This window comes from Lampetra fluviatilis, chromosome 56, assembly GCF_964198595.1.
Source record: "Lampetra fluviatilis chromosome 56, kcLamFluv1.1, whole genome shotgun sequence".
Classification (NCBI taxonomy): domain Eukaryota; kingdom Metazoa; phylum Chordata; class Hyperoartia; order Petromyzontiformes; family Petromyzontidae; genus Lampetra; species Lampetra fluviatilis.
Window position 1 is genome coordinate 9,187,724 of NC_136330.1, and position 27,971 is coordinate 9,215,694.

At 59.8% G+C, this 27,971-nt stretch overlaps 1 protein-coding gene across 7 annotated transcripts in view; it reads right to left on the bottom strand.

Annotated features, from left to right (window-relative positions):
- The window catches only part of DOCK9 (dedicator of cytokinesis 9), a 123,754-nt gene that overhangs the window by 25,121 nt on the left and 70,662 nt on the right, over nt 1-27,971 (bottom strand). For 2 of the 7 annotated variants that reach the window (XM_078880251.1, XM_078880255.1), the window contains 16 exons: nt 26,785-26,935; nt 26,417-26,529; nt 25,040-25,139; nt 24,723-24,789; nt 23,728-23,775; nt 21,662-21,840; nt 15,672-15,775; nt 14,731-14,868; nt 11,225-11,407; nt 10,342-10,455; nt 9,276-9,491; nt 6,768-6,825; nt 5,311-5,417; nt 5,070-5,192; nt 4,648-4,761; nt 200-346 (listed from right to left, as the gene is read on the bottom strand). In XM_078880251.1, the coding sequence (XP_078736377.1) occupies nt 200-346; nt 4,648-4,761; nt 5,070-5,192; nt 5,311-5,417; nt 6,768-6,825; nt 9,276-9,491; nt 10,342-10,455; nt 11,225-11,407; nt 14,731-14,868; nt 15,672-15,775; nt 21,662-21,840; nt 23,728-23,775; nt 24,723-24,789; nt 25,040-25,139; nt 26,417-26,529; nt 26,785-26,935 (1,962 nt within the window). Of the gene's footprint in view, nt 1-188; nt 347-4,647; nt 4,762-5,069; nt 5,193-5,310; nt 5,418-6,767; nt 6,826-9,275; nt 9,492-10,341; nt 10,456-11,224; nt 11,408-14,730; nt 14,869-15,671; nt 15,776-17,499; nt 17,544-21,661; nt 21,841-23,727; nt 23,776-24,722; nt 24,790-25,039; nt 25,140-26,416; nt 26,530-26,784; nt 26,936-27,971 lie in introns of all 7 variants that reach the window. The other 5 variants (XM_078880257.1, XM_078880253.1, XM_078880252.1 and 2 more) reach the window with 5 other exon arrangements.

Below are 27,971 nucleotides of genomic sequence, written 5' to 3' on the forward strand. Positions count from 1 at the left end.
CCACGGCGCCTGTGCCAGGTGCACTTTGAGGCTACGCGACGTGTCGAAGGCTCGCTGACAGGACAGACCCAGGAGGACAGACCCAGGTGTCACGTCTACACGCACACACGTGTACACACGTGTACACGCACTCGGACGCGCACACACGCCCTAACCACCTACCCTCCCCCGTCCCCAACCCCCCTGACCCCGCGCGTGCCTTGCCCGAGTCCTGGAGCATGCGGACGTTGGAGGCGCCGAACTTGTGGGCGTAGAGCTGCAGCAGACGCTGCGACAGCTCGGCCAGGCCCGTCAGCTTGGGCTCCTTGTACACGTACTCCTTGCCGTCCTCCTCCTCGAAGAAGCCCTGCAAGGGGGGCGCCGGCGGGAGGTGGCGGCAAGGGGGATGGGGAGGGGAGGTTGAGGAGGTGCGGCCGGGAGAGAGGAGGGGGTTGACGAGGAGGAGGAGCAGGACGAGGAGGAGAAGAACCAACCCCCCATGTACCCCCCCCCTTCCATAGAAGAACATAGAGAGGGGGACATGTCAAGGTGATGCACAGGGACGTGGGGGGACACACGGAGAGACACACGGGGTGACACACGGGGTGACACACGGGGTGACACACGGGGAGACGCACGGGGTGACACACGGGGTGAGACACGGGGTGACACGTGGGGAGACACACGGGGAGACACACGGGGTGAGACACACGGGGAGACACACGGGGAGACACACGGGGAGAGACACGGGGAGAGACACGGTGAAACGCGGGGTGAGACACGGACAGACACACGGGGTGAGACACGGGGTGAGACACACGGGGAGACAAACGGGGAGACGCACGGGGAGACGCACGGAGAGACGCACGGAGAGACGCACGGGGAGAGACACGGGGAGAGACACGGGGAGAGACACGGGGAGAGACACGGGGTGAGACACGAGGAGACACATGGGGAGAGACACGGGGAGACACATGGGGAGACGCACGGGGAGACACACGGGGAGAGACACGGGGAGAGACACGGGGAGAGACACGGGGAGAAACACGGGGTGAGACACTGGGAGACACACGGGGAGACACACGGGGTGAGACACACGGGGAGACGCACGGGGAGACGCACGGGGTGAGACATATGGGGTGACACACGGGGTGACACACGGGGTGACACACGGGGTGACACACGGGGTGAGACACATGGGGAGACGCACGGGGTGAGACACGGGGAGACACACGGGGAGACGCACGGGGTGACACACGGGGAGACGCACGGGGTGACACACGGGGGACACACGACGTGAGACACGGGGTGACACACGGGAGACACACGGGGTGACACACGGGAGACACACGGGGTGACACACGAGGTGAGACACGGGGTGACACACGGGAGACACACGGGGTGACACACGGGGTGACACACGGGAGACACACGGGGTGACACACGAGGTGAGACACGGGGTGACACACGGGGAGACACACGGGGAGACACACGGGTGACACACGGGGAGACACACGGGGTGACACACGGGGAGACACACGGGGTGACACACGGAGAGACACACGGAGAGACACACGGGGTGACACACGGGGAGACACACGGGGTGACACACGGGGTGACACACAGGGAGACACACGGGGAGACACACGGGGTGAGACACGGGGAGACACACGGGGTGACACACGAGGTGACACACGGGGTGACACACGAGGTGACACACGGGGTGACACACGGGGTGAGACACGGGGTGACACACAGGGAGACACACGGGGTGACACACGGGGAGACACACGGGGAGACACACAGGGAGACACACGGGGAGACACACGGGGTGACACACGGGGAGACACACGGGGTGACACACAGGGAGACACACGGGGAGACACACGGGGTGACACACGGGGAGACACACGGGGTGACACACGGGGTGACACACAGGGAGACACACGGGGAGACACACGGGGTGACACACGGGGAGACACACGGGGTGACACACGAGGTGACACATGGGGTGAGACACGGGGTGACACACGGGGTGACACACGGGGTGACACACGGGGAGACGCACGGAGAGACGCACGGGGAGAGACACGGGGAGAGACACGGGGAGAGACACGGGGTGAGACACGAGGAGACACATGGGGAGAGACACGGGGAAACACATGGGGAGACGCACGGGGAGACACACGGGGAGACGCACGGAGAGACGCACGGAGAGACGCACGGGGAGAGACACGGGGAGAGACACGGGGAGAGACACGGGGAGAGACACGGACAGACACACGGGGTGAGACACGGGGTGAGACGCACGGGGAGACACACGGGGAGAGACACGGGGTGAGACACGGGGTGAGACACGGGGAGACACACGGGGAGAGACACGGGGTGACACATGGGGAGACGCACGGGGAGACGCACGGGGAGAGACACGGGGAGAGACACGGGGAGACACACGGGGAGAGACACGGGGAGAGACACGGGGAGAGACACGGGGAGAGACACGGGGAGAAACACGGGGTGAGACACTGGGAGACACACGGGGTGAGACACTGGGAGACACACGGGGAGACACACGGGGTGAGACACACGGGGAGACGCACGGGGAGACGCACGGGGTGAGACACATGGGGTGACACACGGGGTGACACACGGGGTGACACACGGGGTGAGACACATGGGGAGACGCACGGGGTGAGACACGGGGAGACGCACGGGGAGACGCACGGGGTGACACACGGGGAGACGCACGGGGTGACACACAGGGAGACACACGGGGAGACACACGGGGTGGCACACGGGGAGACACACGGGGTGACACACGGGAGACACACGAGGTGAGACACGGGGTGACACACGGGAGACACACGAGGTGAGACACGGGGTGACACACGGGGAGACACACGGGGAGACACACGGGGTGACACACGGGGAGACACACGGGGTGACACACGGGGTGACACACGGGGTGACACACGGGAGACACACGAGGTGAGACACGGGTTGACACACGGGAGACACACGAGGTGAGACACGGGGTGACACACGGGGAGACACACGGGGAGACACACGGGGTGACACACAGGGAGACACACGGGGTGACACACGGGGTGACACACGGGGTGACACACGGGAGACACACGGGGAGACACACGGGGTGACACACGGGAGACACACGGGGTGACACACGAGGTGAGACACGGGGTGACACACGGGAGACACACGGGGTGACACACGGGAGACACACGGGGTGACACACGAGGTGAGACACGGGGTGACACACAGGGAGACACACGGGGTGACACACGGGGTGACACACGGGAGACACACGGGGTGACACACGGGAGACACACGGGAGACACACGGGAGACACACGGGAGACACACGGGGTGACACACGGGAGACACACGGGAGACACACGAGGTGAGACACGGGGTGACACACGGGAGACACACGGGGTGACACACGGGGTGACACACGGGAGACACACGGGGTGACACACGAGGTGAGACACGGGGTGACACACAGGGAGACACACGGGGTGACACACGGGGTGACACACGGGGAGACACACGGGAGACACACGGGGTGACACACGAGGTGAGACACGGGGTGACACACGGGAGACACACGGGGTGACACACGGGGTGACACACGGGGTGACACACGGGAGACACACGGGGTGACACACGAGGTGAGACACGGGGTGACACACAGGGAGACACACGGGGAGACACACGGGGTGACACACGGGAGACACACGAGGTGAGACACGGGGTGACACACAGGGAGACACACGGGGTGACACACGGGGAGACACACGGGGAGACACACGGGGAGACACACGGGGTGACACACGGGGAGACACACGGGGTGACACACGAGGTGACACACGGGGTGACACACGGGGTGACACACGGGGTGACACACGGGGTGACACACGGGGTGACACACGAGGTGAGACATGGGGTGAGACACGGGGTGACACACGGGGTGACACACGGGGTGACACACGGGGTGACACACGGGGTGACACACGGGGTGAGACACGGGGTGACACACGGGGTGACACACGGGGTGACACACGGGGTGAGACACGGGGTGACACACGGGGTGACACACGGGGTGACACACGGGGTGACACACGGGGTGACACACGGGGTGACACACGGGTCACTTACCGCTGCCTTTAGAGTCGGCAAGGGGGTTGGGGTGAGGGAAGAGACAGGGAAAGCAGAAGGCGGACATGACACCCGCCACCTCACCTTCACGCACCGCCTCCCAAACCACCCCACCCTCATCACTCACCATCACTCACCATCACTCACCATCCTCACCAAAACCTCTACTTGCTCGAGGGGTGGAGCCTCACTAAAGGGGGCGAAGCCTCACTAAAAGAGGCGGAGCCTAACTCTCAAGGGGGCGGAGTTACACTCTCAAGGGGGTGGAGCCTCACTAAAAGGGGTGGGTCCTACTCTCGAGGGGGCGGAGTTACACTCTCGAGGGGGCGGAGCCTAACTCTCAGGGGTTGGAGCCTAAACTCTCAAGGGGGCGGAGTTACACTCTCAGGGGAGTGGGCCTCACTCTCAAGGGGTGGGGCTTCACTAAAGGGGGTGGGGCTTCACTAAAAGGGGTGGAGCCTCACTAAAAGGGGTGGAGCATCACTCTCACCTGGCCGAAGAAGGCCACCCTGAAGAAGGTGCCGAGCAGGCGCCGCCCGCTGTGCGTCACCTCGACCACCTTCTTGTAGGCGAGGTGCAGCGTGTTGTACACCTGGGACAGACGCTGCGGGGCGACACGGGGTCAGGGGTCAGTGTGCGGGGGGGGGGGGGCGACACGGGGTCAGTGTGCGGGGGGGGGGGGGGCGACACGGGGTCAGGGGTCAGTGTGCGGGGGGGGGGAGGGCGACACGGGGTCAGGGGTCAGTGTGCGGGGGGGGGGGGCGACACGGGGTCAGGGGTCAGTGTGCGGGGGGGGGGCGACACGGGGTCAGGGGTCAGTGTGCGGGGGGGGGGGCGACACGGGGTCAGGAGTCAGTGTGCGGGGGGGGGGGGGCGACACGGGGTCAGGGGTCGGTGCCTCTTCTGGCTCACCTGGAAGTCGCGGCGCTTCTCGAAGACGGGCACGACGAGGCGGTAGACGTCGGCCAGCAGCTCGTAGCGCTCGGCCTTCCAGAGCGCGTCAGCCACGCGCTCCAGCAGCTCCACCAGCACGTCCTGGCGACGCAGCACCGCCACGTCGTGGCATGAACACCCCGTCGCGGCACAACGACTCTTCGTTAGGGGGGCACCTCGTTGGGGGAGGGGGGCAGCACATCGTCGTGACGGCGCTCACCTCGTTGAAGTGAACGTCCTCCATGCCGGCGTCCTCTTTCATGGCCGCTTCCTCGTCCACGTTGGGGGAGAGGACGCGGAACGCGGCGCAGCCCCTGGTGTACGAACCTGGGGGACGCACAGAGGGGGTACCCACAGAGGGGTACGCAGAGGGGGTATCCACAGAGGCGGTACGCAGAGGGGGTACGCACAGCGATGGGCAATGAGTGATCAGTGGCGAGCGATTGGTGATTGGAGATTGGTGGTGAGTGATGGGTGATGAGAGATGGGTGGTGAGAGATGGGTGGTGATGGGTGGTGAGTGATGGGTGGTGAGTGATGGGTGATTAGAGATGGGTGGTGAGAGATGGGTGGTGATGGGTGGTGAGTGATGGGTGGTGAGTGATGGGTGATTAGAGATGGGTGGTGAGTGATGGGTGGTGAGTGATGGGTGGTGAGTGATGGGTGATTGGAGATTGGTGGTGAGTGATGGGTGGTGAGTGATGGGTGGTGAGTGATGGGTGATGATAGATGGGTGGTGAGTGATGGGTGGTGAGAGATGGGTGGTGATGGGTGGTGAGTGATGGGTGATTAGAGATGGGTGGTGAGTGATGGGTGGTGAGTGATGGGTGGTGAGTGATGGGTGATTAGAGATGGGTGGTGAGTGATGGGTGGTGAGTGATGGGTGGTGAGTGATGGGTGATGAGAGATGGGTGGTGATGGGTGGTGAGTGATGGGTGGTGAGTGATGGGTGATTAGAGATGGGTGGTGAGTGATGGGTGGTGAGTGATGGGTGGTGAGTGATGGGTGGTGAGTGATGGGTGGTGAGTGATGGGTGATGAGAGATGGGTGGTGAGTGATGGGTGGTGAGTGATGGGTGATTAGTGATGGGTGGTGAGTGATGGGTGGTGAGTGATGGGTGGTGAGAGATGGGTGGTGAGTGATGGGTGGTGAGTGATGGGTGGTGAGTGATGGGTGGTGAGTGATGGGTGGTGAGTGATGGGTGGTGAGTGATGGGTGGTGAGTGATGGGTGGTGAGTGATGGGTGATTAGTGATGGGTGGTGAGTGATGGGTGGTGAGTGATGGGTGATTAGTGATGGGTGGTGAGTGATGGGTGGTGAGTGATGGGTGATTAGTGATGGGTGGTGAGTGATGGGTGATTAGAGATGGGTGGTGAGTAATGAGTGGTGAGAGATGGGTAATTAGTGATGGGTGGTGAGTGATGGGTGATTAGAGATGGGTGGTGAGTGATGGGTGGTGAGTGATGGGTGATTAGTAATGGGTGGTGAGTGATGGGTGGTGAGTGATGGGTGGTGAGTGATGGGTGGTGAGTGATGGGTGGTGAGTGATGGGTGGTGAGTGATGGGTGGTGAGTGATGGGTGGTGAGTGATGGGTGGTGAGTGATGGGTGGTGAGTGATGGGTGGTGAGTGATGGGTGGTGAGTGATGGGTGGTGAGTGATGGGTGATGGTTCCTCACCTTTGCGTTTGAGGTACTCGGCGACGAGAGCGGCGACGTGGACGTAGCACATGGCGGCCTGCGGCGCACGCAGCAAAGACAAAGGTTCCCCATGTAGGCTACACTGGCTGGTTAGGTCAAGTGCTGTGAACGAGCATCTGTGAAGGCCGGCACGGCACACGAGGGGGTGGGTGGCCAGCGCCGGTGGCGATGTTTACACACCGCACCGGGTACTCATTTGAGGCCGAGTCGACCTAGAAAAGGCCCAGGATCGGTTCAGTAAATCGTCGCTGGTTGGCCGCCGTCGTGAGCAAGCGCAGTGTGCTAACCACTGCACCACCGCTCCCCACACGCACGTACACACGCACACGTACAGACACACGTACAGACACACACAACAACAACCAGAGCCGCCATTGCCACGAAGCGACGGTGACGTCACCACGATGCTCATGCCAGGCTACGTGCACTTTGAAGCCACGTGAAGGGTCGAAGGCCGACAGGAGTTCACGTTATGCGTTAACTGATGGTGCCAGGCTAAGTTCAGGAGGTCACAGGACAGACCCAGGTGCCAAGAGTTGATTGGCAGAGGAACCATCTGTGCTGCTCACCGTGCCACCTTGCCATGGTTCAGCTGACTCAGAGGAGTGTTCCTAGCGCCCAATGAGGCGAGGGGAAAGGAGTGTGAAGTTGTGACGACGTGACGCTGTGACGCTGTGACGTGTGACGTGTGACCGTGTGACGTGTGACGGTGTGAAGTTGTGACGACGTGACGCTGTGACGACGTGACGCCGTGACGGTGTGACGTGTGACGGTGTGACGCTGTGACGTGTGACGGTGTGATGTGTGACGATGTGACGCTGTGACGGTGTGACGCTGTGACGTGTGACGGTGTGACGTGTGACGTGTGACGCTGTGACGTGTGAGGGTGTGACGGTGTGACGTGTGACGGTGTGACGTGTGACGTGTGACGGTGTGACGTGTGACGGTGTGACGGTGTGACGTGTGACGGTGTGACGCTGTGACGCTGTGACGGTGTGACGTGTGACGGTGTGACGTGTGACGGTGTGACGTGTGACGGTGTGACGTGTGACGCTGTGACGTGTGACGTGTGACGCTGTGACGGTGTGACGCTGTGACGTGTGACGGTGTGACGGTGTGACGTGTGACGGTGTGACGGTGTGACGTGTGACGTGTGACGGTGTGACGTGTGACGTGTGACGGTGTGACGTGTGACGCTGTGACGGTGTGACGTGTGACGCTGTGACGGTGTGACGTGTGACGTGTGACGGTGTGACGTGTGACGCTGTGACGGTGTGACGCTGTGACGGTGTGACGTGTGACGGTGTGACGGTGTGACGTGTGACGCTGTGACGTGTGACGGTGTGACGCTGTGACGCTGTGACGCTGTGACGCTGTGACGCTGTGACGTGTGACGGTGTGACGCTGTGACGCTGTGACGGTGTGACGCTGTGACGCTGTGACGCTGTGACGCTGTGACGGTGTGACGGTGTGACGGTGTGACGTGTGACGTGTGACGGTGTGACGTGTGACGCTGTGACGTGTGACGTGTGACGCTGTGACGTGTGACGTGTGACACTGTGACGGTGTGACGTGTGACGCTGTGATGTGTGACGTGTGACGGTGTGACGTGTGACGCTGTAACGGTGTGACGCTGTGACGGTGTGATGTGTGATGGTGTGACGCTGTGACGGTGTGACGCTGTGACGGTGTGACGCTGTGACGTGTGACGGTGTGACGTGTGACGGTGTTACGTGTGACGGTGTGACGCTGTGACGTGTGACGCTGTGACGGTGTGACGTGTGACGCTGTGCCGTGTGACGCTGTGACGGTGTGACGCTGTGACGGTGTGACGTGTGACGGTGTGACGCTGTGACGTGTGACGCTGTGACGCGTGACGGTGTGACGTGTGACGGTGTGACGCGTGACGGTGTGACGGTGTGACGCGTGACGGTGTGACGGTGTGACGCTGTGACGGTGTGACGTGTGACGCTGTGACGTGTGACGCTGTGACGCTGTGACGTTGTGACGGTGTGACGTGTGACGTGTGACGGTGTGACGTGTGACGTGTGACAGTGTGACGCTGTGACGTGTGACGGTGTGACGTGTGACGGTGTGACGCTGTGACGGAGTGACGCTGTGACGGTGTGACGGTGTGACGCTGTAACGGTGTGACGTGTGACGGTGTGACGGTGTGACATGTGACGGTGTGACGTGTGACGCTGTGACGTGTGACGCTGTGACGTGTGACAGTGTGACGTGTGACGGTGTGACGCTGTGACGTTGTGACGTGTGACGTTGTGACGCTGTGACGGTGTGACGCGTGACGTTGTGACGTTGTGACGGTGTGACGGTGTGACGCTGTGACGCTGTGACGCTGTGACGGTGTGACGTGTGACGTTGTGACGGTGTGACGGTGTGACGCTGTGACGCGTGACGGTGTGACGTGTGACGCTGTGACGTTGTGACGCTGTGACGACGCGACGTCATGGCGTCGGAGAGGCGCACCTCGGAGAGGTCTCCGTGCTGCAGGTGCGTGCGCGCCATGCTCTCGAGCCAGGCCTTGCGCAGCTCCGGCGTGCTGGCGTAGGAGCGCGCCAGGCTGTACTGCAGGTCGGCCAGCAGCTCGGGGTCGCCAGCGTGCTCCTTCATCTGCGCCGTCGCCATCAGCACCGTGCGGATCCTCTTGGTCAGGTCCTTCACCTCCGCGGGGAACGCCGTGGCCTGGGGGTGGTGGCGGGGGAAGGAGAGGGAGGAGGGGAGGGGATGAGGTGAGGGAGCAGGAGAGGAAGCAGGGGAAGGAAGAGGGGAGGGATGAGGGGAGGGAGAAGGGGAGGGAGGTGGCGATATGAAGAGGGCGCGTGCACACACACACACAAGGGTGACGCACCGAGTGTGTGTGAGGTGGTGGTGATGATGATGTTGATGATTGTGATGTTGGTGATGATGTTGTTGCTGATGTTGTTGTTGATGTTGATGATTGTGATGTTGGTGATGATGTTGTTGCTGATGTTGTTGTTGATGTTGATGATTGTGATGTTGGTGATGATGTTGTTGCTGATGTTGTTGTTGATGTTGATGATTGTGATGTTGATGATTGTGATGTTGGTGATGATGTTGTTGCTGATGTTTTTGTTGATGATTGTGATGTTGATGATTGTGATGTTGGTGATGATGTTGTTGCTGATGTTGTTGTTGATGTTGATGATTGTGATGTTGGTGATGATGTTGTTGCTGATGTTGTTGTTGATGTTGATGATTGTGATGTTGATGATTGTGATGTTGGTGATGATGTTGTTGCTGATGTTTTTGTTGATGATTGTGATGTTGATGATTGTGATGTTGGTGATGATGTTGTTGCTGATGTTGATGATTGTGATGTTGATGATTGTGATGTTGATGATTGTGATGTTGGTGATGATGTTGTTGTTGATGTTGATGATTGTGATGTTGATGATTGTGATGTTGGTGATGATGTTGTTGCTGATGTTGTTGCTGATGTTGATGATTGTGATGTTGGTGATGATGTTGACGGTGATGTTGACGGTGATGTTGTCGGTGATGTGGCCACCACCTTCATGGCCTTGTCGCTGTTGGCGTAGTTGTTGACGATGGACAGCGAGTGCTGGAACCTGGAGCCTCCGATGCCAACAACATCAGCGATCAGCTGACTCACGGCGATGATGATCTACGCACACACACGCACATCACACACATAAACATCACACACACGCACACACACGGACGTTACACACACACGCACAGACGTCACACATGCATGTCCTAAACGGATGTCACACACGTATGTCACATGTGCACGTCAAACACATACAACCTATACACAAGCAAGTCACAAAAGGATGTCACACAAAGACAAACGCACACACACAGACGTCACACACACGCACGTCACACACACGGACAAAATAGACGCATGTCACACACGCACACAAACGCGAACGGCACACACACAGACGTCACACATGCACATCACAAACGGACGTCACACACGCACAACCGCACACACTCCTACACACACACACATCCACCTACATGCACACACAACACACACACGCTTGCACACATGGACGTCAAACACGCACGGTGCGCATGCACGCACACACTAAAAACTAACTCCAGGTAAGGCCCACTGAGCTGTGTAGCTCTTTTTCAGAAGCGACCTGGCCGCAAACGATAGCTCAACAAAGTGGCTCATCACTTGGGAATGCATTTCAGTCAAATACGCACGTTTATTCTAAATCTGGTGAGAAAAAACGGAGGACCCAGAGAAAAATCTCCGCGACCACGGGGAGAGACACTCAAACTCCAAATATACAGCAGGCGTCAGGGTCGGGACCTCCTGCGTACCAGGCGAGGTAGTGAACATCTCCTCGCCACGGCGGCACCCCACACACTCGCACACCCCGCTCGCGGCGCGCTCGCACGCACGCGCACACCTGCAGGTGGGACCGCACGAAGGACTTTCTGCCCGTGTACTCGAAGTTGTTGCGCATGAGCAGGTAGAGCAGAGCGCAGGCCTCGCTGCGTGTGGAGCCCAGCTTGGCGCTGCAGCACTTGAGCAGCTCGTAGCAGAGCGAGGCGCACATGTCGGCACGGCCCGTGAACAGCGCCGCCGGGAACTGTGGGGGTCAGGCGCACGGATAACAGGGAGAGACGGAGGCGGATTCCAATTTGGTTCGTGTGAACTGTGGGGGTCAGGGTACCAGGGTCAGCACCAGCAGCGGGGTTAGGATTAACGGTCAGGGTGACGGGTGTGGTGCAGTGCGTGGTGCCGTGCGTGGTGCTCTGTGAAGTGTTGAGTGCCGTGCGGTGCTGCGTGTGGTGCTGCGTGTGGTACGGTGTGGTGCTGCGTGTGGTATGGTGTGGCATGCAGTGCCACCTGCTGTGTGTAGTGCTGTGTGTGGTGCTGCGTGTGGTGCTGCGTGTGGTACGGTGTGGTGCTGTGTGTGGTGCTGTGTGTGGCGCTGTGTGTGGTGCTGTGTGTGGTGCTGTGTGTGGTGCGGCGCGTGATGCTGTGTGTGGTGCTGTGTGTGGTGCGGCGCGTGGTGCTGTGTGTGGTGCTGTGTGTGGCTCTGCGTGTGGTGCTGTGTGTGGCGCTGTGTGTGGTGCTGTGTGTGGCTCTGCGTGTGGTGCTGTGTGTGGCGCTGTGTGTGGTGCTGTGTGTGGTGCTGTGTGTGGTGCTGTGTGTGGTGCTGTGTGTGGTGCTGTGTGTGGTGCGGCGCGTGGTGCTGTGTGTGGTGCTGTGTGGCTCTGCGTGTGGTGCTGTGTGTGGCGCTGTGTGTGGTGCTGTGTGTGGCGCTGTGTGTGGTGCTGTGTGTGGCGCTGTATGTGGTGCGGCGCGTGATGCTGTGTGTGGTGCTGTGTGTGGTGCTGTGTGTGGCGCTGTATGTGGTGCGGCGCGTGATGCTGTGTGTGGTGCTGTGTGTAGTGCTGTGTGTGGTGCGGCGCGTGGTGCTGTGTGTGGTGCTGTGTGTGGTGCTGTGTGTGGTGCTGTGTGTGTGTGTGGCGCTGTGTGTGGTGCTGTGTGTGGTGCTGTGTGTGGTGCTGTGTGTGGTGCGGCGCGTGGTGCTGTGTGTGGTGCTGTGTGTGGTGCTGTGTGTGGTGCTGTGTGTGTGTGTGGCGCTGTGTGTGGTGCTGTGTGTGGCGCTGTGTGTGGTGCTGTGTGTGGTGCTGTGTGTGGTGCTGTGTGTGGTGCTGTGTGTGGTGCGGCGCGTGGTGCTGTGTGTGGTGCTGTGTGTGGTGCTGTGTGTGGTGCTGTGTGTGTGTGTGGCGCTGTGTGTGGTGCTGTGTGTGGTGCTGTGTGTGGTGCTGTGTGTGGTGCGGCGCGTGGTGCTGTGTGTGGTGCTGTGTGTGGTACTGTGTGTGGTGCTGTGTGTGGTGCTGTGTGTGGCACTGCGTGTGGTGCTGTGTGTGTGTGTGGCGCTGTGTGTGGTGCTGTGTGTGGTGCTGTGTGTGGTGCTGTGTGTGGTGCGGCGCGTGGTGCTGTGTGTGGTGCTGTGTGTGGTGCTGTGTGTGGTGCTGTGTGTGTGTGTGGCGCTGTGTGTGGTGCTGTGTGTGGCGCTGTGTGTGGTGCTGTGTGTGGTGCTGTGTGTGGTGCTGTGTGTGGTGCTGTGTGTGTGTGTGTGGCGCTGTGTGTGGTGCTGTGTGTGGCGCTGTGTGTGGTGCTGTGTGTGGCGCTGTGTGTGGCGCTGTGTGTGGCGCTGTGTGTGATGCTGTGTGTGGTGCTGTGTGTGGTGCGGCGCGTGGTGCTGTGTGTGGTGCTGTGTGTGGTGCTGTGTGTGGTGCTGTGTGTGTGTGTGGCGCTGTGTGTGGTGCTGTGTGTGGCGCTGTGTGTGGTGCTGTGTGTGGTGCTGTGTGTGGTGCTGTGTGTGGTGCTGTGTGTGGTGCGGCGCGTGGTGCTGTGTGTGGTGCTGTGTGTGGTGCTGTGTGTGGTGCTGTGTGTGTGTGTGGCGCTGTGTGTGGTGCTGTGTGTGGTGCTGTGTGTGGTGCTGTGTGTGGTGCGGCGCGTGGTGCTGTGTGTGGTGCTGTGTGTGGTACTGTGTGTGGTGCTGTGTGTGTGTGTGGCGCTGTGTGTGGTGCTGTGTGTGGTACTGTGTGTGGTGCTGTGTGTGTGTGTGGCGCTGTGTGTGGTGCTGTGTGTGGTGCTGTGTGTGGTGCGGCGCGTGGTGCTGTGTGTGGTGCTGTGTGTGGTGCTGTGTGTGTGTGTGGCGCTGTGTGTGGTACTGTGTGTGGTGCTGTGTGTGGTGCTGTGTGTGGTGCTGTGTGTGGTGCTGTGTGTGGTGCGGCGCGTGGTGCTGTGTGTGGTGCTGTGTGTGGTACTGTGTGTGGTACTGTGTGTGGTGCTGTGTGTGTGTGTGGCGCTGTGTGTGGTACTGTGTGTGGTGCTGTGTGTGGTGCTGTGTGTGGCACTGCGTGTGGTGCTGTGTGTGTGTGTGGCGCTGTGTGTGGTGCTGTGTGTGGTGCTGTGTGTGGTGCTGTGTGTGGTGCGGCGCGTGGTGCTGTGTGTGGTGCTGTGTGTGGTGCTGTGTGTGGTGCTGTGTGTGTGTGTGGCGCTGTGTGTGGTGCTGTGTGTGGTGCTGTGTGTGGTGCTGTGTGTGGTGCTGTGTGTGGTGCGGCGCGTGGTGCTGTGTGTGGTGCTGTGTGTGTGTGTGGCGCTGTGTGTGGTGCTGTGTGTGGTGCTGTGTGTGGTGCTGTGTGTGGTGCTGTGTGTGGTGCTGTGTGTGGTGCTGTGTGTGGTGCGGCGCGTGGTGCTGTGTGTGGTGCTGTGTGTGGTGCTGTGTGTGTGTGTGGCGCTGTGTGTGGTGCTGTGTGTGGTGCTGTGTGTGGTGCTGTGTGTGGTGCGGCGCGTGGTGCTGTGTGTGGTGCTGTGTGTGGTGCTGTGTGTGGTGCTGTGTGTGGTGCTGTGTGTGGCGCTGTGTGTGGTGCTGTGTGTGGTGCTGTGTGTGGTGCTGTGTGTGGCGCTGTGTGTGGTGCTGTGTGTGGCGCTGTGTGTGGTGCTGTGTGTGGTGCTGTGTGTGGTGCTGTGTGTGGTGCGGCGCGTGGTGCTGTGTGTGGTGCTGTGTGTGGTGCTGTGTGTGGTGCTGTGTGTGGTGCTGTGTGTGGTGCTGTGTGTGGTGCTGTGTGTGGTGCGGCGCGTGGTGCTGTGTGTGGTGCGGCGCGTGGTGCTGTGTGTGGTGCTGTGTGTGTGTGTGGCTCTGCGTGTGGTGCTGTGTGTGGTGCTGTGTGTGGTGTGTGTGTGTGTGTGGTGCTGTGTGTGGTGTGTGTGTGGTGTGTGTGTGGTGCTGTGTGTGTGTGTGTGGTGCTGTGTGTGTGGCTCTGCGTGTGGTGCTGTGTGTGGTGCTGTGTGTGGTGCTGTGTGTGGCGCTGTGTGTGGTGCTGTGTGTGGTGCTGCGTGTGGTGCTGTGTGTGTGTGTGGTGCTGTGTGTGGTGCTGCGTGCGGTGCCTTGTTGATGAAGCCGCGCAGCACGGCGAAGACGTGGCGCAGCGTGGCTTCGGACTGCGGCACGGCGAGGAAGGTGAGCAGCACGTCGAAGACGCGGCGCATCAGCCGCCCGTGGCTCTCCTCTGCCAGCAGCTGCTCCTGACGCGCGCGCACACGCACGCAGGCACACAGACAAAGGTCCCCCGCGTAGCCCAATGCAGTCTGTACTCGAGGCCCGTCGGCGAGTCACGGGATAGACCCAAGGTGGTGCCATGAGATTGACCGACTAAGATGACTGGCAGATGCACCGGCTCTACCCTCTACTGTGCCAGCTTGCTGCGTTGCAGCTGCCTGGCGCTTCACTCGCTGTTGCGAGCGTAGCTTCCCCGGCCCTGCGCTGTTGCTGGGCGACTGCCTCCAAACTGACACACATACGCATGTGTACATACAAAAGACAAAGATCCCCCATAGAGCCATAATAGAATGTTGGGGCAAGTGATGTTAGCAAGCACCTATGAAGGCCGGCATGGCACACTAGGGCGTGGATGGTAGGCACCGCGCCTGGCCACCTTTGTCTCCCTAAGTAGCAATATTTATACACCGCACTAGGTATTGATTTGAGGCTGAGTCGACCTAGGGGAGGCCCAAAACCGGTTCGGATAATTGTCACACCGGTGTTGGTGTTGGTCGTGAGCGGGAATCAAACTCGAAGCTGCCGGGTTCGTGGTGCAGCGCGCCGACTGCTACAATACGGCTCCCCATTCCCAGACACAAAGGCAATGATCCCCCGTATAGCCTTAACAGACTGTTGGGGCAAGTGCTGTTAGCGAGTAGCACCCATGAAATCCAGCACGGCATACGAGGGGGTGGTTGGCCAGCACCACACACGCTCACGTGCGTGGGGGCGGGCACACACACACCGACGCCTGGGTCACAATTCCACGTGGGGCGGTGGTGGGCACCTTGAAGCTGTGGGTGAAGCAGGCGAGGGCGTCGAGCACCACGAGCCCGGCCTCCGTCGCCAGCGCCGCCTCCAGCACCGCCTCCACCTCCGAGTGGCCGTAGCCTAGGCACGCACATGGGCACGCGCGCGTGTGCACGGGCGCGCGCGTGTATAGACACGCACGAGGGCATGCGCACGTGTACACGGGCGACCGCACGGAGCGGAGACGCTAATGGTGGAGACTGACCAAGAGTCGGGAGATGGCAAAGAGAGAGAGGCAAAGAGAGAGAGAGAGGGGCAGAGAGAGACTGAGAGAGGCAGAGAGAGACTGAGAGAGACTGAGAGAGAGATAGACACAGAGAGAGAGGGAGGCAGAGAGAGAGAGGGTCAGAGAGAGAAAAAGTGGGGCAAAGAGAGACTTAGAGAGGCAGAGAGAGAGATAGACACAGAGAGACTGAGAGGCAGAGAGAGAAAGAGGCAGAGAGAGACAGAGAGAGAGACACAGAGAGAGAGGGAGGCAGAGAGAGAGAAAGAGGCAGAAAGAGGCTGAGAGGCTGAGGGAGAGAGGCAGAGCGGTGAAGGCGACCGAGTGGATCAGCGTCGAGTGGAGGTTTCCGTTGCTGCTGCCCAGGGATTGCGGCGTGGTGCGGATTCACAGCTGTTAGCGCCGGGCGGCAGCGTTCAGAGTGGAGTGCCTTGTTAGGAGTGGGATTGTTAGGAATGTTATATGAGTGTTAGGGGTGGGAGTGTTAGGAGTGGGATGGGAGTGTTAGGGGTGGGATGGGAGTGTTAGGCATGGGAGTGTTAGGGGTGGGAGTGTTAGGGGTGGGATGGGAGTGTTAGGTGTGGGAGTGGGAGTGTTAGGGGTGGGAGTGTTAGGGGTGAGATGGGAGTGTTAGGCGTGGGAGTGTTAGGAGTGGGAGTGTTAGGGGTGGGAGTGTTAGGGGTGGGAGTGTTAGGGGTGGGATGGGAGTGTTAGGCGTGGGAGTGTTAGGGGTAGGAGTGTTAGGGGTGGGAGTGTTAGGTGTGGGAGTGTCAGGGGTGGGATGGGAGTGTTAGGCGTGGGAGTGTTAGGGGTGGGAGTGTTAGGGGTGGGAGTGTTAGGGGTGGGATGGGAGTGTTAGGGGTGGGAGTGTTAGGGGTGGGAGTGTTAGGGATGGGAGTGTTAGGGGTGGGAGTGTTAGGGGTGGGAGTGTTAGGGGTGGGATGGGATGGGAGTGTTAGGTGTGGGAGTGTTAGGAGTGGGAGTGTTAGGGGTGGGAGTGTTAGGGGTGGGAGTGTTAGGCGTGGGAGTGTTAGGGGTGGGAGTGTGAGGGGTGGGAGTGTTAGGGGTGGGAGTGTTAGGGTGGGAGTGTTAGGGGTGGGAGTGTTAGGGGTGGGGTGGGAGTGTTAGGGGTGGGATGGGAGTGTTAGGGGTGGGAGTGTTAGGGGTGGGAGTGTTAGGGATGGGAGTGTTAGGGGTGGGAGTGTTAGGGGTGGGAGTGTTAGGGGTGGGATGGGAGTGTTAGGTGTGGGAGTGTTAGGTGTGGGAGTGTTAGGTGTGGGAGTGTTAGGGGTGGGAGTGTGTTAGGGGTGGGAGTGTTAGGGGTGGGATGGGAGTGTTAGGCGTGGGAGTTAGGGGTGGGAGTGTTAGGCGTGGGAGTTAGGGGTGGGAGTGTTAGGGGTGGGAGTGTTAGGGGTGGGAATGTTCGGTGTGGGATGGTGAGCTTGGAGTGCTAGGAGCGTTCTAGGAGTGTTAGGGTTGGGCCGGGAGTATTACATGTGTTAAACTCGTGTGCCAGGAGTGGGCTAGGTATGTGAAGCAGGAGGGTGAAGCAGGAGGGAGTAGCAGGAGGGAGCCTGCTTACCATGGTCAATAGCAACCCCCAGAATACTGGAGAGCTTTCTGACGCTGGGGAGACACAGAGAGAGCACCGTGGCGTCACTCCTCCTCCTCCTCCACGCCACCGCCACTGCTGTTGCCCCTCACCATCACCATCGCCATGGTCAAGGGTCTGGGTTCCAGCCACGGGGATCAAAGGTACATGGGGGAGGATGGGGAATGCGAGGAGGTGCAAGGAAGTGCGGGGAGGTGCGAGGAGGTGCGGGAAGGTGCGGGGAGGTGCGGGGAGGTGCGGGGAGGTGCGGAGAGGTGCGGGGAGGTGCGGGGAGGTGCGGAGAGGTGCGGGGAGGTGCGGGGAGGTGCGGAGAGGTGCGGGGAGGTGCGGGGAGGTGCGGAGAGGTGCGGAGAGGTGCGGGGAGGTGCGGGGAGGTGCGGAGAGGTGCGGGGAGGTGCGGGGAGGTGCGGAGAGGTGCGGGGAGGTGCGGGGAGGTGCGGAGAGGTGCGGGGGAGGTGTTGGGAGCGCATGAATCTTGGCACCCGCTCGTTGCCAACTGGACAAGGGACGCAGCCGTGCCGTGCCAGCACGGGGTGGGGGGAACCAACCCGTGGTACGCGAGTCTGTGGGCCTCTGTAGGTCTCTGTGGGTTTCTAGGGGTTTCTGTGGGTCTCTGTTTTGCGGGTGAGTTGGGGGTTGCTCTATCCACTGCTGGATAACCTGGATCAGCTGTGCATGCCAACTACGAGCACCTGAGTCTCTCTTCTGTGCCAAACCGAGCGCCCCACTGGCCGCACACGCGCGCCCAAGTGCAATCGCTACACAGACTCATGCTGGGCGGGCCCCGGACGGTAGAGACACCGACACACAGACACACACAGGGACACACACACAAGGGGACATGCACACGGAGACACACAAGGACACACACACAAGGGGACATGCACACGGGGACACACAGGGACACATACACAAGGGGACATGCACACGGGGACACACAGGGACACACACACAAGGGGACATGTACACGGGGACACACACACAAGGGGACATGTACACAGAGACACACAGGGACACACACACAAGGGGACATGCACACGGGGACAAACAGGGACACACACAAGGGGACATGCACGCGGGGACACACGGGGACACACACACAAGGGGACATGCACACGGGGACACACGGGGACACACACACAAGGGGACATGCACGCGGGGACACACGGGGACACACACACAAGGGGACATGCACACGGGGACACACGGGGACACACACACAAGGAGACATGCACACGGGGACACACAGGGACACACACAAGGGGACATGCACACGGGGACACACAGGGACACACACACAAGGGGACATGTACATGGGAACGCACACGGGGACACAACAACAACTGCCATTCGCCACTAAGTGGCGTTGACATCAATACGGTGCTTGTGCCAGGCCATGATCACGTTAAGGCCACGTTAAGTGTAGAACGCCCGCTGGCAGGTCACGGGACAGACCCAGGTGCCATGGGTCGACTGAGATGACTGGCCGATGCATCCCCTGTGCACCTTACTGTGCCAACTTGCTGTGCTTTAGTCTGTTGGAATACCTCTGCTGTAGCGGATGAACCAAAAATATGGCATCTGTGCAGGACCGCCCTTTCCTGAAACCACATTGGGGCTCCACAAGCCTCTTCTCAGCGTGCTTGGCATGCCGATGTTGAATAATCCTTGCCAGCACCTTTCCTGGCACACTGAAGAGTGAGATGCCGCTACAGTTGTTACAGTTTGTGCAGTCCCCCTTCTTAAAGAGGGGGACAACCAGGGCATCCTTCCAATCCTGCGGAACCCATCCAGTGGTCCAGGCTACTGTTATGATGTCATATAGGGCAGTCTGTGCACAAACGCCACCCTCCTTCAGCATTTCGCTTGGGAGATCATCTCTGCCGGGTGCTTTTCCTGTCTCAAGACTTTGGATCGCCTTCTGTATTTCTTCAATAGATGGCACTTCTGCCAGCCACTCACAGGGGGTGACTTCCTACAATATCTCAGGCACCGCGGCCTCAGCAGGCTCATCCCCACTTTGCCCCATGATGTTTTCCAGGCTGAGGGATTTCCTCTCCCCCAAGACCTCACATAAATGCTCAGCAGGTCTGCATACCTGTCCCTGGGGTTCGGAGATCGGATCACCTTTCTTTCCCCTAATGATGGTGATAGGTGTGGTGCTGCAAGTTACTTTTTGATGGAGTTAAAAAAGAGTGATTTGTGATTCCGGGCTACTGAGGCTGACTCCATCTCCTCAGCAACCAGCGACCACCACCCATCCTTGCAGCGCTGCAAGGCCCTCGGAACCTCCGAGCGAAGGCTGTTGTAAGCCTCCTCATTCTGTGATGTGGGGTGCTGGAGATGGTGAGAGTGGTCCTGTCGCCTTGTCTCAGTCAGCTGGAACACCTCTGTCAGCCTGGGTTTCTGGGGAGTTTGGACCGTGGACCCAAAGCAGCCATTGCAGCTGCATGAGCCTAAACATAGTCAATTTCCCCTCATCATCAGGAGGAGTGGGGGACGATGCCAACCCCAGCTGCAAGCGATGATGACATTCTGGCTTGCAACTTTAATCAGCTAGCTGAGACCAGGCCACTCTTGGTTTGAACAGGGTCCTGGATGTACATCCACCACCGGAGTAAAAGAATGGCAGGCGCATCTTACAGATGACAAGCCGATGGTCAGTGGGCAGATCAGCTCCACAATAGGTTCTGGTGTCAACGGCATGGGCTCGCATCCGCTGTTCCATCAATATCTAGTCCAGCAAATGTTGTGTGGATGCGACGATGCCGGAACAGTGTGTTGGTAATTACAAGCCCATGGACTGCACAAAAGTATAGCAGCCTCCTACTGTTGTTAATGAGCTGATCTGGCCCATGCCTTCCAATCATTCCAGACCAAGTGCCAGCATCATGACCCACACAGGCATTAAAGTCACCCAACAAGATAACTCTATCCTCAGTGGCCACTTTAGCCAGCACCTGTAACAGAAGGTCATAGAAGGCATCTGACTCCATCGGCCGTCCCTGCATCCCTCCACTGATGTTCATCTTCGGTGGGGGCATAAGTAACCACAACCACCACTCCCCGCCTCTGGTTGATTGGAAGGCGAGCCCACAGTAGCATGAAAGCACACAGCTTCCTGCACCTCACTGCCACGCTCCCACACCCCCTTCATTTTTTTGTTCATAAGAAGAGCCACTCCCCGGTTGTTTGGCAATCTCCAGGCCAGTGTAGAGGACTGTCCACCCCTCATGGTAACAGGAGCCAGAGCCAGTCCACCGCACCTCCTGGATATTGCAGAGATCCAAGCGGTACCGGTCCAGCTCCCGACAGAGGAGTGGCAGCCTCTTCTCTGCAGCGAGCATTCAAACATTCCACATGGCAATGTCTTTTTGCTGTTTCTGGAGGAACCCCGAGGGTAAGAATTCAGTCTCTTGGCTCCACCAAATGGGGTTTGGCCAGGAGACGTCATAGATGGCCTGTCCCCCCGGGGCCTCCTGCACTAACCTCATTCTATATTTTTCACGTGGTTTAGTGGTAAATAATTGAAGGTAGAGGGATTACCAGCCCCTCGCTCCCATCCAGAGCCCCCGTTTGGCACCTGCGGTGGCTAAAAGCACCATGAAGGAGTATGGCCGATGTTGTAATTGGCCTTCCTTCCACGGCAATTGCTCACATCCACCACAGTGTTGCCGTCCGGCACCAGCGAAGAGGTAGGGGACACACACACGGGGACACACACACGGGGACACACACACGGGGACACACACACACGGGGACACACACACACGAGGACACACACACGAGGACACACACACGGACACGCACACGGGAACACACACACACGAGGACACACACACGGACACGCACACGGGAACACACACACACACGAGGACACACACACGGACACGCACACGGGAACACACACACACGAGGACACACACATGGACACGCACACGGGAACACACACACACACACGAGGACACACACATGGACACGCACACGGGAACACACACACACACGAGGACACACACATGGACACGCACACGGGAACACACACACACGAGGACACACACATGGACACGCACACGGGAACACACACACACACGAGGACACACACATGGACACGCACACGGGAACACACACTTACTGTGGTGCAGGCTGCCACCGCTGGCGCCGGGTTCGGCGCTGGGCAGGTGAGAGAAGCGCGCATGCAGAGAGGCGGCCCTGCTGGGGAGGAGGTTACGCGGCGCGGGGAGCGTCTGAGACTTCCTGTCTGGAGGCGGCGGTGGTGCAGAGCGCACCACCGGGCTAGCGGCCTCCACCGCCCTTCACACAGCACCGCACCATGCCGCACCAGACCAGACAGCGCCAGACAGCACCACACCACACAGAACCACACCGCACCACATAGCACCGCACCACACAACACCACACCGCACCACACAGCACCGCACCATGCCGCACCAGACCAGACAGCGCCAGACAGCACCGTACCACACAGCACCACACCACACCGGAACATTGGCAGGGCGAGGAAGAGAGAGTGGAGAGTGGAGGAGAGAGGAGAGAGGAGAGAAACAGCGCGATGAGCGAGATGTGGCAACTCCTCCATGCTCTACAATAAGATCCACCATCACCATCATCACCACCACCGACACCATCATCGTCACCATCATTATCACCACTGCCATCACCAACACCATCATCGTCACTGTCGTGATCACCACCATCACCACCACCAACACAACCGTAACCGTCCACGCATTCGTCGCCATCATCGCCGTGCCCTCGTTGTTAGGTATGGGTGAGGAGATGGTGAGGTGGTGAGGAGATGGTGGTGAGGACAGGGGCCGGCTAGTATCGTCACCGCCGGGTTAGGTCTCAAAGCGCATGCGGCCAGGGGGAGGGGGGCGCCCCCCACACTCGCTTGAGGAGTCTTTCTCTCTCTGACACTCCACACGCGCACGGCCTGCCCTAGCACCCGCACAGCCTCCTCACACCATCGCCATCGCCATGGTCGTCGTCGTCGTCATTCCGGCTGGGGGAGGCTAGATCAGTACCACTTTTCTGAGAAGTCAACAGTGGTTGTCCCGCGTGGATGGAACTCGCCCCCCCCCCACCAAAGGAACGTGGAATGGCCACCGCTAGCGACAGCAGGGTTGTGCACAGGCAGGCGAGTGCCACGCCAAGCGGAGTGGAGTCACGAAGGGCGAGTGGTTGGCGGGGCAAGTGAGGGTGCACGAGGGTGAGCGTGGAGGTGAGTGTGCACACAGGTGAATGTGCAGGTGAGTGTGCAGGTGAATGTGCAGGTGAGTGTGCAGGTAAGTGTGCACACTGGTGAGTGTGCAGGTGAGTGTGCACACTGGTGAGCGTGCAGGTGAGTGTGCACACTGGTGAGTGTGCAAGTGAGTGTGCACACGGGTGAGTGCGCAGGTGAGTGTGTACACAGGTGAGTGTGCAGGTGAGTGTGCACACTGGTGAGTGTGCAGGTGAGTGTGCACACTGGTGAGTGTGCAGGAGAGTGTGCACACTGGTGAGTGTGCACACTGGTGAGTGTGCAGGTGAGTGTGCAGGTGAGTGTGCACATGGGTGAGTGTGCAGGTGAGTGTGCACACTGGTGAGAATGCAGGTGAGTGTGCACACTGGTGAGTGTGCAGGTGAGTGTGCACATGGGTGAGTGTGCATGTGAGTGTGCACATGGGTGAGCGTGCAGGTGAGTGTGCACACGGGTGAGTGTGCACACAGGTGAGTGTGCACATGGGTGAGTGTGCACAGGTGAGTGTGCACACTGGTGAGCGTGCAGGTGAGTGTGCACACGGGTGAGTGTGCACACAGGTGAGTGTGCACACTGGTGAGCGTGCAGGTGAGTGTGCACACTGGTGAGCGTGCAGGTGAGTGTGCACATATATGAGTGTGCAGGTGAGTGTGCACATGGGTGAGTGTGCACACTGGTGAGCGTGCAGACGGGAGCTGGTGAGTGCAGGGAGCCTCACCAACACGGTGAGTGGCGGGGATCGATGGGCTCAGCCAGGTCGCGATAGCATTGATTCAAAAAGAACAACTGTGAAAACAGCCTTACCATGCTCACCACTCACCACGCTCACCACTCACCATGCTCTATATTCTCCAAGTTCACAATGTGTGTTTACACACACACACGTACGCACGCACGCACGCGTGCACGTGTATGGGTACGCACGTGGGGTACTCTACCTGGCCAGGTAGCGCTTCCCCATGTACTTGAACTGATGGAGACAGACCCTGAGGGACACACACACACACAGGCATACGAGCGAGTGGGTGAGTGAGCGAGTGAGCAAGCGGGAGGGTGAATGAGCGGGTGGGTGAGCAGGTGAGTGAGTGGGTGAGTGGGCAGGTGGTGGCTGAGTGAGTGGGTGGGTGAGCAAGCAGGTGAGTGGATGGGTGGGTGGTGGGTGAGGGAGTGGGTAGGCGGGTGGATGCATGAGCGAGCAGGTGAGTGAGTGAGTGGGCAGGTGAGCGGGTGGGTGGGTAAGTAAGCGAGCAGGTGAGTGAGTGGGCAGGTGAGCGGGTGGGTGGGTAAGTAAGCAAGCGGGTGAGTGGAAGGGTGGGTGGTGGGTGAGGGAGTGGGTAGGTGAGCGGGTGGGTGGGTAGGTAAGCGAGCAGGTGAGTGAGTGGGCAGGTGAGCGGGTGGGTGGGTAGGTAAGCAAGAAGGTGAGAGTGGGCAGGTGAGCGGGTGGGTGGGTAGGTAAGCAAGCAGGTGAGTGAGTGGGCAGGTGAGCGGGTGGGTGGATGCATGAGCAAGCAGGTGAGTGAGTGAGTGGGCAGGTGAGCGGGTGGGTGGGTAGGTAAGCGAGCAGGTGAGTGAGTGGGCAGGTGAGCGGGTGGGTGGATGCATGAGCAAGCAGGTGAGTGAGTGGGCAGGTGAGCGGGTGGGTGGGTAGGTAAGCGAGCAGGTGAGTGAGTGGGCAGGTGAGCGGGTGGGTGGATGCATGAGCAAGCAGGTGAGTGAGTGGGCAGGTGAGCGGGTGGGTGGGTAGGTAAGCGAGCAGGTGAGAGAGTGGGCAGGTGAGCGGGTGGGTGGGTAGGTAAGCGAGCAGGTGAGAGAGTGGGCAGGTGAGCGGGTGGGTGGGTAGGTAAGCGAGCAGGTGAGTGAGTGGGCAGGTGAGCGGGTGGGTGGGTAGGTAAGCGAGCAGGTGAGTGAGTGGGCAGGTGAGCGGGCAACTCACTCGAGGAGGGTGAAGAAGTCGAGGAGTTCTGCGTCAGAGGCTTTGTTCCAGTACGCGAGCAGCGCGTCTGGGTGCAAACACAAAGGCGACCCCTATAGCTTTAACAAACTGTTGGGGCAAGTGCTGTTAACCAGTGGCACACCGATGAAGGAGCGAGTGGAGGTGGACTGTGGAGAGGGGGGGAAGAGGGGGGTAAGTATGGAAGGGTGGTAGGGAGGGGGTAGTAGGGAAAGGGGTAGGTGGGGGGTAGTGGAGAAGGGGGGGTAGGGAGGGGCAGAGTAGAGAAGGGGGAGGAAGGGAGGGGGTAGTGGGAGTACCCTCCGAGACGCTCTTCAGGACGTGCAGGACGCACAGCAGGAGGCTGCGGCTCTCGCCGTGCTCCAGGGGGCGCAGCCGCAACGCCGACCCCGCACCCTGCTGCCGGGACACGGGTGGGGGTGGTCATGAGCGCACTGCCCAGGTATGGAAACTTCTCCACTCTCTCCACAACTGCCTCATCACTCATGGGGAGTGGAGGGGGTGGAGTATTTGGTAACATAACATTCCCAGTCAAGTGTTTAGTTTTGGTGGGGCTGATGGCAAGGCCCCACTCCAGGTTCAGCAGCAGAGCTGAGTGAGCAGTAATCACCAGAACATAACATGGTTGACCACGCCTGGCCATCGATCAGCCTTCCATTGCATCTGTATCAGGTACAAATTCCTCCGGTACAGCCATGGAAAAAGCTTCTCAAACTACGTGGTGAAATATGTCAAATAATGTAGGAATCAGAGCACATCCCTGTCACATCCCAAGGTGACCAGGGCATGAGTCCTGGCCATACAGTTTTACCCAGGCCTGCCCACCATCATGAAGGTGATTAATGATTGTGAGCAGAGAGTCAGGGACCCCGACAGCACAAAGAACAACGCACAGTCCTGTGCTATCACAGGCCTTGACCAGGTCAATAAAGCAGAGATATAGGTCCTGTTGGAATTCTCTACACCTCTGCTATAGGATACGGACAGAGAAAATGGCGTCCATGCAGGACCACCCTAGCCTGAAACCACATTGGGGATCCACAAGCCTCTCCTCAGCTTGCCTAGCAAGGCGATGTTGAATCATCCTTGCCAGGCCCTTTCCCGGCCTCGCACCGAGGAGAGAGATGCCCCTGTCGTTGCTAAGGTGTGTGTGGCTCCCCCTTCTTAAAGAGGGGAACCACCAGGCCATCCTTACAATCCTGCGTAACCCGTCCTGTGGTCCACTGTTATTATGATGTCATCGGGGGCAGTCTGCACTCAAACACCACCCTCCCTCAGCAGTGCGCTTGGGAGATTATCTCTGCCCCGTGCTTCTACTGGTCTCAGACTCGGGATCGCCTTCAGTATTTACTCAACAGCCAGCACCTCGCCTGACCGCCTTTGTCTCCCCAGTGGCGATGTCTACACACTGCATTTAAGGCCGAGTCGACCTAGGGGAGGCACGGGACCGGTTCAGATAATCGTCACTGGTGTTGACCGTGAGCAGGAATCAAACTCAGGTCGCCGAGTTCATATCGCAGCGCGCTAACCGCGACACTACCGCTCCCCACACACGCACGCACACACGCACACACGCACGCACACACGCACACACGCACGCACGCACACACGCACACACGCACGCACGCACACACGCACACACGCACGCACACACGCACACACGCACGTGCGTGCACCTTCTCGAGTGAGTTGGCCTTGTCGTGCGCGCTCGGCAGCCCCGTGGCGGACTCGATGCTCACGAGCGACGCGCGGGAATCCGCGTGTCTCACCACCAGCTGCCCTGGGGTGCCTGCCGCCCAGAAAGTAAGCACACGCGCACACAGACAGACGCACACACGGACAGATGCACACGTGCATATGCGTACACAGACAGACGCACGCGCACGCACACACGGACGGACGCACACGCGGAGAGACGCGCACACGCACGCATGCACACGCGGGCTTCTCTCTCCGCAGCTGGGCACGAGTAGGGATCGCACCAGTGACGACCGAGAAGAGGTGCCGCCCCTCCCTCACCCCACGTGACCCCCCCCCCCCCAACCTGTGCCGGAGATGGCTGAGAAGAGGTCCCCGGCCGCTGTTGCCGTGGCGGCGGCCTGAGCCCGGTGCGGAGTGCACGACCCCGCAGCGTTAGAGGTCGCGCCGCCCGGCACGGGGTTCTGCACGCATGCGGGGGATTCGTCGCGCGTCACCTGCACACGCACACGTATAACAAAGACAAAGATCCCCCGGAGAGCCTTAACAGACTGTTGGGGCTGTATATGAGGGGCTGGATGGCCACCACCATGCCTGACCATCTTTGTCTCCCCAGTGGCGATGGTTAACAATTGCACCAGGTACTCATTTGAGGCCGAGTTGACCTAGGGGAGGAGGCCAAGGACCGGTTCAGATAATCATCACCGGTGTTGGCCGTGAGCGGGAATCGAACTCAGGTTGCCAGGTTCATATCGCAGTGCACTAACCACTACATGACCAATTCCCCACAAAAGACAAAGATCCCCCGTATAGCCAAGCAAACTGTAGGGGTAAGTGCTGTGAGTGAGCACCTATGAAGGCCGGAACGGTACAAGAGGGGGTGGGTGGCCAACACCACGCCCGACCGCCTTTGTCTCCCCAGTGGCGATGTTTACACACTGCACCAGGTACTCATTTGAGGCTGTGTCGACCTAGTGGAGGCCCAGGACTGGTTAAAATAATCGTCCCTGGTGTTGGCCGCGAGCGGGAATCGAACCCAGGTTGCCAGGTTAATAGCGCAACACGCTAATCTCTACACTACCGCTCCCCACTTCTCCACACACACACAGACACACACGTGCACACATGCTACTTGCACCATGAGGCCATGTGAAGCGTGGAAGATTCGTTGACAGGAGGTCACGGGACAGACCCAGGTGCCATGGGTCGACTGACTGCAACACGTGCCCCCTTCTGTGCCGACTCGCTCCGTATTAGAGGTCGATCTTGACACCGCTGGTACCGGTCATCGGCAAGTCAACTCAGGTTCTGTACCGCATCAGTTCATCTCTTCTATAGCCCGTGTGGTGCCCATTTCCTCCCCTTTATTTAGCTCCCTCCCCCCGCGTGACCTCCGTGTCTCACCCACCCCCACCGAGTCCCCACCATTCCCACCGTGTCCCACCCACCCCCACCGTCCCCACCATTCCTCCCCCACCTTCCCCACCGTCCCTACCGTCCCTCCCCCACCATCCCCACATGTCCCCTCTCCCC